General features: G+C 40.6%; 1 protein-coding gene across 1 annotated transcript; it reads left to right on the forward strand.

The window, feature by feature from the left end:
- The first annotated feature begins 10,627 nt into the window (after positions 1-10,627).
- On the forward strand, positions 10,628-11,626 carry LOC143589375 (uncharacterized). Its single transcript, XM_077070151.1, has one exon. The coding sequence runs from the start codon at positions 10,628-10,630 to the stop codon at positions 11,624-11,626; it is 999 nt and encodes a 332-aa protein (XP_076926266.1).
- The last annotated feature ends 1,525 nt before the right edge of the window (positions 11,627-13,151 follow it).

Below are 13,151 nucleotides of genomic sequence, written 5' to 3' on the forward strand. Positions count from 1 at the left end.
ACATGAGAGACAAGGTATACACACACACACACACACACAAACATATATGGAAAGTACCAAGAGAGAACTAGAGAACTCCTAACTATAGGGTTATAATTTCTTTCCTAAGATCTGGGCATACGTCGCATCCTTCCCTCGAGTTACCATGTTTCAACAAAACCCTAATCGTGTGATGGTTCCAACAAACAGATCATATAATACATCATAGTCGATGATTCTGAACCCTAATTACTGAAGATCGATTCCACAATCGTGCGTTGTTACATCCTGACTTCTATTGAAGATGGATTCAACTTGATTTCAGTCGTGTTAACATTAAGATGGATTCACCTACTTTCCTCCACCAGGTCCGTTCGATGGAGGAGATCAATTCATTGGAATTTAGAGACATTTTTCTTTATCTTTTCATGTGTAATCAAGTGCATTAGGCACAAAGTTTAGGACTTTCGGGCTTAACCCGACTTAATTTCACGTTTTTAGGATATTCAGACTTACCCCGACTCTATGTTTGGACCTTATTATTATTAACGAAAAGTAATTTTAGGACGTTAAAAATGCTTAGTTAACATCTTAAACATCGTTCCGAAAATTCCTAATCTCGTGTTTTGCTGAAAAAACAACGATAAAATCTTAGTGACAAAAGCACGAGTCGTGCCTCGCTTTACATGTGGCTGTGGTCACCCTAGAATCTTCAGCATGATACGCACTGACTCCGTACAATTCTTTGAATTAGAAACATTTATTCCCTCAATAACACGGGGTCGTGCTTCACTAAGCACGGGGACGGTGCTCGACGTTTCAGTCTCTATATATTACATGTCATCCTCACAATTCCATTCATACCAAACTAAAAATTCCTGAAATGGATAACAAAAGAATGGAGTGGAAACCAATGAGGAAATTCAAAAATGGTGAAGCTTCTTCACACCTTGAAGAAGAAATCATGAGGCTTCAAAGTATAGTGAGATACCAAGTCGAGAGCAACATTCAAGCGGAGGCTCGCTTGATCGAGTTGACAAACAAGGCCGAACTACTGAGGTTTGAGAATTTCCACATTGTTGAAAGTCACAACAAAGATGTGGATTACAAGCTCAACTTCCTTAACCGAGAAATCGGAAAGCTCGACAAAAAGCTTTTCGAGCTCTTGGAAGCCAAGAGAGCCCCACCACACATTCAAGACATGTTCGTGAATGGTGGTCGTTAGTAGTTTCAAGTAGGATAAGCCTTGTCTTGTTTTCATAGGATGTGTTCTCGTTTAAGTTAGTTCTTATGTTTCTCGGTTCATGTTGTTTTATTTTCGGTGTAATGATTGGAAGTTAATGAAATTTCTTAGGATTTTATAACCTTAATCTTCAAAGAAAAAAAATCAGTTAAAAACAACCCAGCTCGTGAAGTTAAACAATTAATTAAAGAACCTAACTGTTACACGCAGCACGGGGTCGTGCTTCACCAAGCACGGGGCCGTGCCCCAACCTACAGTACAGTTACGGATTTTGAATAAAAACACCGACTTCCTCATAACGTAACCCTAAAACACATTCCGCCTCCATCCGAAAACCTACGAACAAACACCATTTATTCCAATCTTTGCTTCAAACCTTCGATTCCAAACAAAATGTATGTAAATTTGATGATTCTATAATTTAGGTCTTAATCGGATCTAAAATCCAAAATTCATACCAATTGTTGTTGAATCGGGTCAAAACCCGGAAAGAATAATGCTTAATCTAGGGTTTTTGATTTGTTTAATAGGTTTAACCCGATTATAACTTAGGATTGCAAGAGTTTTTGAAGAAAATCATTCGGGTTCGGGTATTGAACAACCCATACCATGAAAATCGAACCCGGATGATATTTATTTAAGAACCAGATTGAATTACAAGTTCGAATCTTAACATTTGCAAAAATCGGATTAAAAAAACGGGCTGTGTTTATGCAAAACACGCCCCTTGGTCAATTGCAGGTCAACCAAAAGTTAGAATTGGTCACAATGGTCAAAACTGCCAAAACCATATAAGCATGAGGTCGTGCCTCATAGGGCACGAGGCCGTGCTTTGCTCTCTATTCCACATTTTCAGTCAAATTTTGTGATTATTTGCCTAATATTGTTCTACAACTGCAGATGGCTGAATATGGGGATGAGGAACATGCTTTCTTGTTCTTCTCCGAGAATATAATGCGAGATAGGATCACCCAACAATGATTAACCTACTTGAACAACCGATTCCCCGAGCCAAACTTCTACGCATGTGCCGATACGTTGAAGAAGGTAAACCAATGGAGAACGTACAAAGGGCTTGTCAAAGGGGCATGGGCACGTGTTCTCAACCAGAAAGGCTAAACAGTGACCGAATTTACTAAAGAATTCTTGGCCTCATTTTCGATAAACACAAAAGATTTATCCATGTGGGATGAAGGGGCTATTGAGTTCAGAATCGGTGGGGAATGGTATAATACGTCGATCATGCAGTTCGGGATTGTTTTGGGCATTTACATGACCGATGAAATCGATTTTCCCCTATGGTATGAGGCGGGGGAAACTTTTGCAAATGAGGATGGAGATGAATCAAATGAACCCGAAAACACCAGAATACAAGCATGGGAATAATTGAGTTATGGAGATGAGCATTATTGTGCAAGAAGCACCAAGAGCACCGCCTTATGAGACCCACTGATGCGGTACATTCACCGCCTACTTAGCGTGGCCAGAGTGAGGGGTTCGTAGGATTGAGGGATTTGTGGGCACTCTATTGCCTTAAGAATCAGGTACCATGCAACAATACATACCTATTCTGTCAAATGTTTAGAACAAATGCAAATGCAAAGAGCCCAAATACCCCGATCTTTGGAGGCGCTTGGATATATAAGCTCTACAAAGCTTATGGTGCAGACAGAGAAGGAACACTCAGCCCGAGCCCAATCCCACTCGATCCTAACCTTTGTATTAGTATGCAAATGGTCCAACAGATAGAAAGAAACCCACAAAAGTGGAGGTTTCAGGATGCCCTCAACCAAGTCTGGGATCCTGAGGACCCCGCTTATATGACCATCCAGGACATACCTGAGAGGAGGACCGGATCACCACCACAACAGACCCGCCGCCGCACTTACTCTCAGCAGGGTAGCCTATTACCATTTGGAGCCGGCCCCAGCTCGTCATATCATAGCCAATACTCTTTCAAGGGGCTATACGGGCTCATTGACCAGTTCCAGACTCACACTACCGCTTCTTTTGATAGGTTATCAGAGCAGATTGCTGCATTCGACGTACAGCGTGCTGCAGAGACGAGGCGAGAGATTCATCAGTTGGGTGAGCGCATGGATCGGCAATGGGGACCCTTTGACTTGGAGCACCCTGGTAACTGACGAGCATCAGCGATGGTAGGTCTGGTATGAGCATGGGCATGGGCATGGGTGGTAATACTTACTGACATTATTATTATTATTATTTTATTATTATTATATTATTATTATTATCATGTTTGTTTGAGAAAATTTCTATTTGGTTGTTTGTTTGTTTGCTACTTATTATGTCCGGGGGTGCCGAGACATTGACTATGGGCTTATTTAGCCCGTGTGGGCATGGATACCCATTTTTCAATAGTATTATCCTTTGGTTGTTTGTTGGTTGTGTGCAGTCTTTATTATCTAGGTACACTACAGGAAAACGGACGAATAACAGGGGACGCTCTGTCGGCATTTCCTTAGCCTGTAAGGAAGTTCCTTTCCATTTTAACCATCATACTTCATATGAATCTTATTATGAATCTTTTTATGAATCTTTTCACATTGAGGACAATGTGAGATTCAAGTGTGGTGTGGGGAAATACTTGACAAATTGCTTACTCAACTAATTATAAGATTCTCTAATAACAACATTTTTGTAGCAAACAAAGAATATTTTTATGACAAAACCAAATAAAAATCCAAGAAATTTTTTTGCAAATAACCAACTAAATATCTACTATATTCAGAAAAAAAAAGTGAAAAGGTAAAAAAGAAGTTTTGTAATATTAAGAATAAATTTATGCAAAATATGGCGTTTATATGCAATTCCTCCGTTACTGTGAGATAAACCTCATGCCATATAAGTATTTTTCGGAAGCATTGAGTGAGTCATATATTTCGTGTGATTTAGAACTTGTCGCAAGTATTCTTTTCAAGACCGCACGAAGCGTTGTATAAGAAAGAAGGTAAAATTATCACAATTCCCTCAAACCATTCTCCAAATTACAAAACCCAAAAACCTTATAAAAAAATCTTATCACTGTATCTCTCTCACCGGTAAAATTCAACACTGGTCTTTCACGGGCAGACCCTAAATAACTGGAAATGCATTCTTTCGATTTCAAATTCCTTTGCTACATACATTTCTCATAACCTAGGTTGCCTCCAAAACATAGGGATAGAATTTTTCTCTTTAGCAATGAGGTGAGAAAAAGTGGCGCCAAGACGAAAAAAGGCCACCATTTTGTGGAGTTTCCAAAAGCGCAATGAAAAGAATAACAAAAAGATACGAACAATGCTTAGGATGCGGAAACTATTCCACCTAAGGAAGATGTAGAAAAAGTCAAACTCAGTCTCAAATGAATATACCGAACTAATGAGGGTGGGGGAAATTATGCTCAAAGCCGAACAATCCACTAGAGTTGGGAATTATGTTCAGAGGAGGATTGAGGAAGAACTGATTCACATCCTCGATAAAACTGGTCTTGACGATCTGACCTTAAAAGATTCACTAGGTCTGTGAAAAAATCTAAAATAAAATAAAAATAAAAATAGTTTTTTTTAGAAATAGAGAGAAATGAGCTAACCATTGAAGACATCTTAAGACTCCCGACAATCAGCAGAAGTTTTATTTACCATCCTCGTTAACCTAAACCCTTGAACCACCACAAAGTACCAAATCACTACAAAACCAACCTATATTACCTTCTGATCTATGCAACCCTTCACAAAGGTGGAGATTTGAACTTGTTACAAACTTATTTATCACATGTCACATTTTCTAAGAGTGTTCACATACATACATCACAAGTATGATCAGATATAAAACCGAGTATGAGTGAAAATTGTGAGAACGTGACGTTTTGCATAAACAGAAGCTCATAAAAACAAATCATCTTTTTTATTTGTCACTACATATATTCCTATGATTTAAGGTTGGTTATTTTGTTCCCATTTTCTTAGAACTCTTTTGGAGATGTTTAAGCTATGGTCCTAACTTGCTATTTTTAGGGAACATCTATAAATAGTTTGCTTGAGGACAAGCAAGGTTCAAGTGTGGGGATGTTTGACGTATATAAAATTATACATCTTTTTAGCATCAAATAATCTCTAAAAATTGCAACTTCTATCAAATAATATAGTTCAAATAACTACTTATCATGTTAAAATATATTTTCAGGTAAACCCAAGCCTCAAACAAAGAAACGAACAAAAAGCGAAAGAAAAATCAAAGAAAACCCAAGAATACACTGAAACACGCCCCCATGTTCCATGGAACATGCCCCCATGCTTTCTTGTGCAAGAAAAGACAAGAATCTGTAAGAAAATACAAAATACAGGACAACTGGACACGCGGTCGTGCCCCGGTAAGCATGGGGCCGTGGTCACCTTTCAGAAAAGACAAAAGAAATATAACAAATCACCAAAAACATGAGGCAGTGCCTCATGAAGCACGCTCCCGTGGTGAGTCATCATGTACGATCTGACAGAGCATTAAATGCGAGAGGACAGATGGACACGGGGGCGTGCCTCCTAAGGCACGGGGCCGTGCCTGGTTCCCAGACAGCCTATAAATATAGGAGCATGTTGCACTCATTTGGTGTGCTTAAAGAAAACTTTTATACGAGTTTCTCTTATAAAAACACCCACTTTACACTCATATTGAAGATCTTGTGGAGAGTTTGAAGGCTTGGAGGTTATCATCACCGTCATCCATCTTCATCATAATCCATCACCATTGAAAAAGGAATATTCATCCACATTTGGTTAGATTGTTCTAGTTTGATCATGTGTTTGTTATCTTCACCTCTTTTAATGTTCATAACCATGCTCATTATGAGCTAAACTCCATTTACCATCTAATTTCTATGAAGAAGCTTTGTTTTTACTTGATGATTATATTAAATATGTGATTTAGTTTAGTAAAGTACATGGTTGTTTTGCAAATATCCTTTGATGAAAAATGTTTTATCACCTTAACTCAACAAATCAATGTTGATGATTAAAAATCATTCATGATTCACTCATGTTCTTGGAGACTAGGTAAAAATAATACTTTGATAACTTATTCAAGATAAATATGGATCTTTATATTGTACTTAGAAATGATGAGATATAAGCTATGATCCATTTCTTTAGTTTTAATTATGAAATAACATTGTTAACACGATTAATTAGGTTATCATGCTAGTTAAATAAATCATATGTTAATTGAATGTGTAATTATAACCTAATTAAATCAAGCAAGGGGAGGTTGTGTGACTAAACTATAACCACACGAAGCAGGAAAGAACAACGGAAGTGCTGCCACAGGTAGGACACATGGTGGAGTACCATTGCGTTGTACTAACTGCCATATGGGCGCACGATGGACCAATGAGAATCGGTCAACGCCGCAATCGTACCAAAGGAGAAAACGACGGAAGTGTCGCATGGTACAAAACTCTACATGGACGCACGGTGGACCAATGAAAATGGGCCAGCGCTGTACCTCCACCAAAAGAAAGAATACCATTGGCCAGACTGTCCAACCAATCAGGACGAGCCGTCATGCTCAACCATAACGGGAGAAGCTTCCATTGGTGGGATAGCTATCCCAACCTTCTCCCCCTTTCGACTATAAATACAAATGATAGTGTAACGGTAAAAAGGATTCCAACTTCTAAGCTCTCTCACTACTTTAAATATATTCAGACCACTTACCATACTGATCTCATGTCGGAGGGTGGTTACGAGAAGACCCCCCAATTCCCCTTCTCGTAACGAGCTCACGGTGTTCGTTTTACAAGTGTACATTTTGTTAGGGCTTACTCTTACTTATGTGGAGATAATGGGTTAAGAGATAGATTAAGCTCATCATCTTGGTTTGATTTTTTGGTTAATCCCTGGATGAAGTATTGGGCCTAATCTTATTGGGTTAGATTTAGTGTTTCTTCTCTGGGGCCATCCGTGTCGGCTGCAAATGTAAAGAGAACTCAAAACTATGAGTTCTCGCGGACCTCCACCGGGAACACCATAGTCCTCCAACCGTGCAGGGACCAACCTAGATGGGACATCGGAAGGAAATTCGGGACAAAGAGAAGAATATGTGGAAGTGGAACGCCCTCAATAAGACGCGCCATTCAGATTCGCAGAAACACTCGATGATGGTCAAAAAAGCCTGTTTGTAACAGATGATGAGGAAGAAGACCCAATGATGTGGTTAAAGAGGGAACAAGAAAGGGTCAACAGAGAGTACGAGAAAAAATTGGAGAAATAGGTGAGGAAATCGGTGAAAAGCATAGCCCCGCGTGCCATCATGTTCTCAAGAGATGATGCAGAGTCGTCCGATGATGAGAGACACCCTCGCCGCAGAGAGCACGAAAGATAGGAAAGCCATAAACACCAACATAGGAAACAAGGGATAAGCCAAGAAAGGTCCCCTAACCAGAGTCGGGTGGCTAGGTCAAGGAACTTGTGCGGGAAAAGCTCGGAAACAAGGAGTGGAAGCGATGGGGAAAGCCCCTGACCAAAAGATCAACCGCGGGGGAAGAAACATTTGAATTATTAATCCGACATGGACGTAGATTTTTCAAAACCTTACAGGCCAAAAGCTTTTTGCGGAAATGTCGAAATTTGTACAAAAGATAGCAGAGGCTCTGTTTCCTTCTAACTCGAAGCAGCCATCCGCAGTGGGAAAGTACGATGGGATGACCGATCCAAGTGATCACTTGCAAAAGCTTTATATCGGCCGGAGGAGTAGCTGGGTGGACATTGCTCGTTTGGTGCCATATGTTTGCGCTAACTCTTCACGGTGCAGCTAGGGAATGGTTTGAGAGGCTCCCAGAAGGCCAAATCACGAGCTTCCAAGATTTGGTAGCTAAATTCTCCCTTCATTTTAGCCAATAGTGAATGCACAACCGCGATCCCGCCGACATACTGACCGTGTTCCGCCGAGATAATGAATCCGTCGAAGATTTTATCAGGCGGTTCAACACAAAAGGTCTCAAGATCAGAAGAGTGAGTGAGGATATGATGAGGGCAGGCTTCCGCCAAGGAGTGCGGAGCGAAGACTTTATCCGGTGCCTATCAGGGAAAGATGGCATGCCAAAATCATGGAGTGAACTCATGAAAGCAGCCAAAGTATACGCGGACACCGAAAAATCCTTATGTGGACAAGGACACCCCAGGGCAAATAACAGAAACGAGCCGAGAACTTTCAAGAACAACAAGTAGAAACGTGAGTTAATATGGTCTAGAATCCAACCCTCGGCAGACACATTAGCTCAAATACTAGTTCCTTGGCTGCTAATAGGAGAAAAAAAGTCAAGGATATAAGACCAGAGAATAGACCCCACTGGAGAAAACTCCGGCCCAGATATTGGCGACGGAAAACGTCGACTTCCGGACACTGAAGCCGATCTTCAAGAGAAAACATTTAGATAAATCGAAGTATTTTAAATTTCATGAGGACATCGGCCACAATACAGACGATTGCACAAATCTGAATGACGAGATCGAAAATGCGGTGAAATCCGGGAAACTCGAACACATGGCCTTAGAGGCAAAGAAGCATGCTAGAAACCTGTGCCCAACAAAAGACTATGGTCCCCGATAAAACAGATAACAAATCTGAACACACATATGATACAAGGCAGGCGGAACAAGAGTGCAAGAAGGCAAACACCTAGTAGTGAAGCCTGGAAAGAAGAGCCGGTCATAATCCCACGAGTAAAGGGAGGGCCATGCCTGAAGCAACCACTGATTTTCACCGCGTTGATAGGACATTATCGAAGCACCTATGCATTTATCAACCAAGGAAGTACGTTAGATATTATGTACCAATCGTGTTTCGATCAATTAGACGCGGAAGACAAAGTAAGGCTAGAACCGGTCGACGCAGCTATCTAAGGGTTCTCAAACGAAGTAACACATCCGCTGGGACAACTAAAGTTCCCGGTAACACTAAGTGATGGAAAACACTCGAGAACCGAAGAGGTGGAGTTCCTCGTACTGCAAGTAAAGTCCAAACACGATGTGATCCTGGGAAGAGAAGTGATTGGGGATTTCAATGCAAGTCCATCCACCGCGCATGGCATCATGGGTATCCCGACACCGACGAGGATTGCACTGGTGAGACCGGACAATAACTGTTTGGTCGCAAAAGGGTCAAAACCCCAAAAGGTGCAGACGACGAAAAACAACAATGAACTCGAAAGTGATGCTCAACGCCAAGTTCCCAGATCAAACCATCACCATCGGACCAACATTATTGAGTAGCATAATCTCTCATCTGAAACAGCTATTGCTAAGGAACATGGATGTGTTCGCGTGGCAATCCGCATATATGGTTGGCGTCCCGCGCAGTATAGCGGAACACGCCCTGAAGGCCAACCCAGCGTTCACACCAGTAGTCCAAAAATGATGGAAGATGGGCCGAAACAGACAAAAGCAATGAATGATCAGGTGAGTGAATTATTAAAAGCGGGCATCATTAGGGAAATCATGTACCAAACATGGGTCAAAAACCTCATAATGGTACCAAAGAGCAAAGGGGCGTGGCGAATGTGTATCGATTACAAAGATCTAAACAAAGCATGCCCCAAAGATTGCTACCCAATGCCCGAGATAGACTTGAAAGTTGATTCAGTAGCTCCATATCTCTTCAACTGTTTCCTAGAGACATACAAAGGTTACCACCAAATCCACATGGCGGAACAAGATCAAGACAAAACAACTTTCCGCACAGACAAAGGTACATTATGTTACAAGTTGACGCCATTTGGGTTAAAAAACGCGGGAGCCACTTATCAACGCCTGGTGAACAAACAGTTCAGGGAACAAATTGGGAACAACCTGGAAATGTATATGGATGATTTGGTAATCAAGAGCCTAGAAGAAGATCAAATGTTGCGAGATATCGAAGACACGTTCCAAAGGCTGCGGAAGATCAGCATGAAACTGAACCCTAGAAAATACTTATTTGGAATGAAAGAAGGCAAGTTCCTCGGAGTAATCGTCCCAAAAAACGGGTTCAAAGCTAACCCCGAAAAAGTGCAAGCGATTTCCCTTATGCGTTCCCCAAATTCGTTGAAAGAGGTTTAAACCCTCAACGGGAGGCTGGTAGCAATGAACAGACTCTTAGCGAATCACGCAATGAAATCATTCCCGTTCGTATCTACATTGTGGAATTGCCTACATAAATCACAATTCAAGTGGACACCAGAGGCAGAGCAAGCCTTCGTATCCGATTGAATTTCCAACATTGACGGCATCGCGGAAGGACGAGGAGTTGACTATATACTTGTCCGCATAAGCCAAGCCGAAGGGAGCAGTACTGATGGTAGATCGAGATAAAATTCAAACACCAATCTATTACGTTAGCAGAACCCTCACCGACGCATAAACGAGATATTCCATCATGGAAAAACTGGTCATGGCACTGGTGTATGCATCAAGACGTCTCCACGGATACTTCCACGGCTACACAATCAATGTGTTGACAAACTACAAAATCCAAAATGTACTCCAGAAGCCTGAATTGTCTGGACGATTGGCGAAGTGGGCCATTGAACTTGGAGAGCACACTATCCAATACAGGTCCATGACAGCAATCAAAGGACAAGTCATGGCAGACTTCATCGCGAAAATACCTTCCGAAAATGAAGAGGAATGCAGAGCAGAAGAGAAACCAACCATGCCTATCGACGAAAATAAAACATTGTTGTTCACTGATGGTGCATCCAACGATGAAGGGTCTGGGGCTGAATTGAAGCTAATCAGCCCAAGAAAACAGGAATTCACGTACACCATCCGCTTAGATTTCAAGAGTTCAAACAACGAGGCGAAGTATGAAGCATTCCTGGCTGGCTTGCGAATAGCTAACAAATTTGGGGCACAATACGAAGAAGCACACATTGACTCAATGCTCGTAGCCAACCAAGTTAACGGGTCATACGAAGCCAAAGATGAAGCCATGGCATCGTACCTGGAACAAGTTAGACAACTGATCCAAAAGTTTAAGTCATGTAAAGTGAAACACATTAAACGAAGTGAGAACAAATTAACCGACGCGGTAAGCAAATTAGTAGCAACCAGCTTCAACCACTTAGCGAAAGAGGTCATAGTAGAAACACTAGCGGAACCATCAGTCACCCCAAGTCAAGTATGCATCACACAGAATGCTGAAGAGTCGTGGATGACTCCCATTAAAGCATACCTAACAGAAGGCCTCTTATCACAAGGAAAAGTTAAAGCTCAGAAGATAAGGCACAAATTCCTGCAATACGAAATGAAAGAAGGAATTTTATATACGAGATCATTCCTAGGGCCTCTTCTTTGTTGCGTAGATGCCGATGACGCTACTTACTTGATAAGAGAAATACAAGAGGGGATATGTGATGTGTTGCAAAACACATAGCGTTTTTATCCCGTTTTTGGGTTGTTTTGTGCGTAAAACGTTAACGAATATAAATTTTTCTTGCATGAAATTAAATGTTTGTGTATATTATAGGTCCCATGTTGAAGAGAGCGAGAAAACGAGTAAATGAAAAAAGAATAAGCTAAAACGGAGCTCGGATGAAGCCGGTACGCAAAAACGAAGACAAACGAGCTGAAAGTCGAAAAACGTCAGAAAATGTCATGTTAGAGCTACGCGACCTGGTCATACCATTCAAGAAGCATGTGGTAGATTCCAACATGTCACAAGGCTGCCAAGAATGTTCAAGAATCAGCTACCACATCTATTTTGTCTTATAGTGGGCCTAGTAGGCTTGTTTTAACCTATTTTATATTTGGAAGGAGATGTTTAAACACATATATAAAGGGTTTATACCCTATGAACGATTTTATAACATATTTTCCAGCCACCATATATGCTCTAGAGGAGAAACCAAGGAGGACAAGCTTACGGTTACATCTTTTATCCTTCGGCTGTCGGTTTTAACTATTTTAACGTTTGTGAGTTCGTTTTTGGTTTTTAAGCATTCAAACCTTTTGTAATCAGATTTATATGAACATGTTAATCATTTATATCTATTTTATCTACTGTTCATTGATTATGATTGGCTAAACTTGTTAGTTCTAACTAGGTTAGATGAATATTGTTAGGTTTTAATGAGTTTTATGGATTGTTGATCATCATGGCTTGAATTGTTAATGAAAAGTTTGGTTTAACATTGAATTAGGTTGTGTTTAGTGGCTGTGAATTTATTAATTATACTCATATACCTCTTGCTTTGATTGATTGAATAAGTTTTGATTGATTGTTGCTTGTTAGAACTCTTTACTTGGTGTTTAGGGTTTGTTTGCGGGGTGATCAACCGTAGGGTTTAAGTGAGTGTATTAATTGAATATAATCAGCGGGTGAACACCTTCTTAGAGACCGAGAGGTGATAGGAAGTAAACTCGTCTCATAGCTTTTGCTTGTTAGAATTAGGATCGCGCGAGAGCGGGTTCGGTTCTTGTCGGGTTTGGGTTTTTGAGCGGTTAGTTGGTCTAGTTTAAGTTAAACTAAATTGTTCCTCTATCCTTGGTTGCGTAGTATTCGTCTCCATTAGGGTAGTGTGTCGGTGAGACCGAGAGGAGAGTCGACATTAGAGCACTTTAACAATTCGTTTCCCGGTTTGTTCTTAAAATCAACTAAGTGTAAGTTAGAGTTTGTTAGTGAGACCGAGAGGTGATCTAGCTTCCTTAAGTGAACCTTAGTTGTGTCATCCTTAGGAACCGGTATCGTGAGATTCTTCAATCCATTAGCTTGTTATACCCTCAATATGATTCTTACCTAGGCAGACGTTTTTCTCCGATTGTAGTTAAGTCTCTAAGTTTTATCGAGTGTTTAGTTAAGTTAAGTTAAGTCTAGTTAATTAATTTAGTTAAAGTAATTTAGGCTAAGTAGTTAATTATCTTAAAAATCATTTAAATATTCTTAGGTGAGTCTTGGTTAG

Source organism: Bidens hawaiensis, unplaced genomic scaffold (assembly GCF_021521415.1).
Source record: "Bidens hawaiensis isolate Kalapana, Puna unplaced genomic scaffold, B.hawaiensis_p1.1 tig00037431_1, whole genome shotgun sequence".
Taxonomy (NCBI): Eukaryota; Viridiplantae; Streptophyta; class Magnoliopsida; order Asterales; family Asteraceae; genus Bidens; species Bidens hawaiensis.

Excerpts from the sequence above, each read along its gene's own strand:
- LOC143589375 (XM_077070151.1), top strand. The coding sequence starts at position 10,628 with ATGGAAAAACTGGTCATGGCACTGGTGTATGCATCAAGACGTCTCCAC.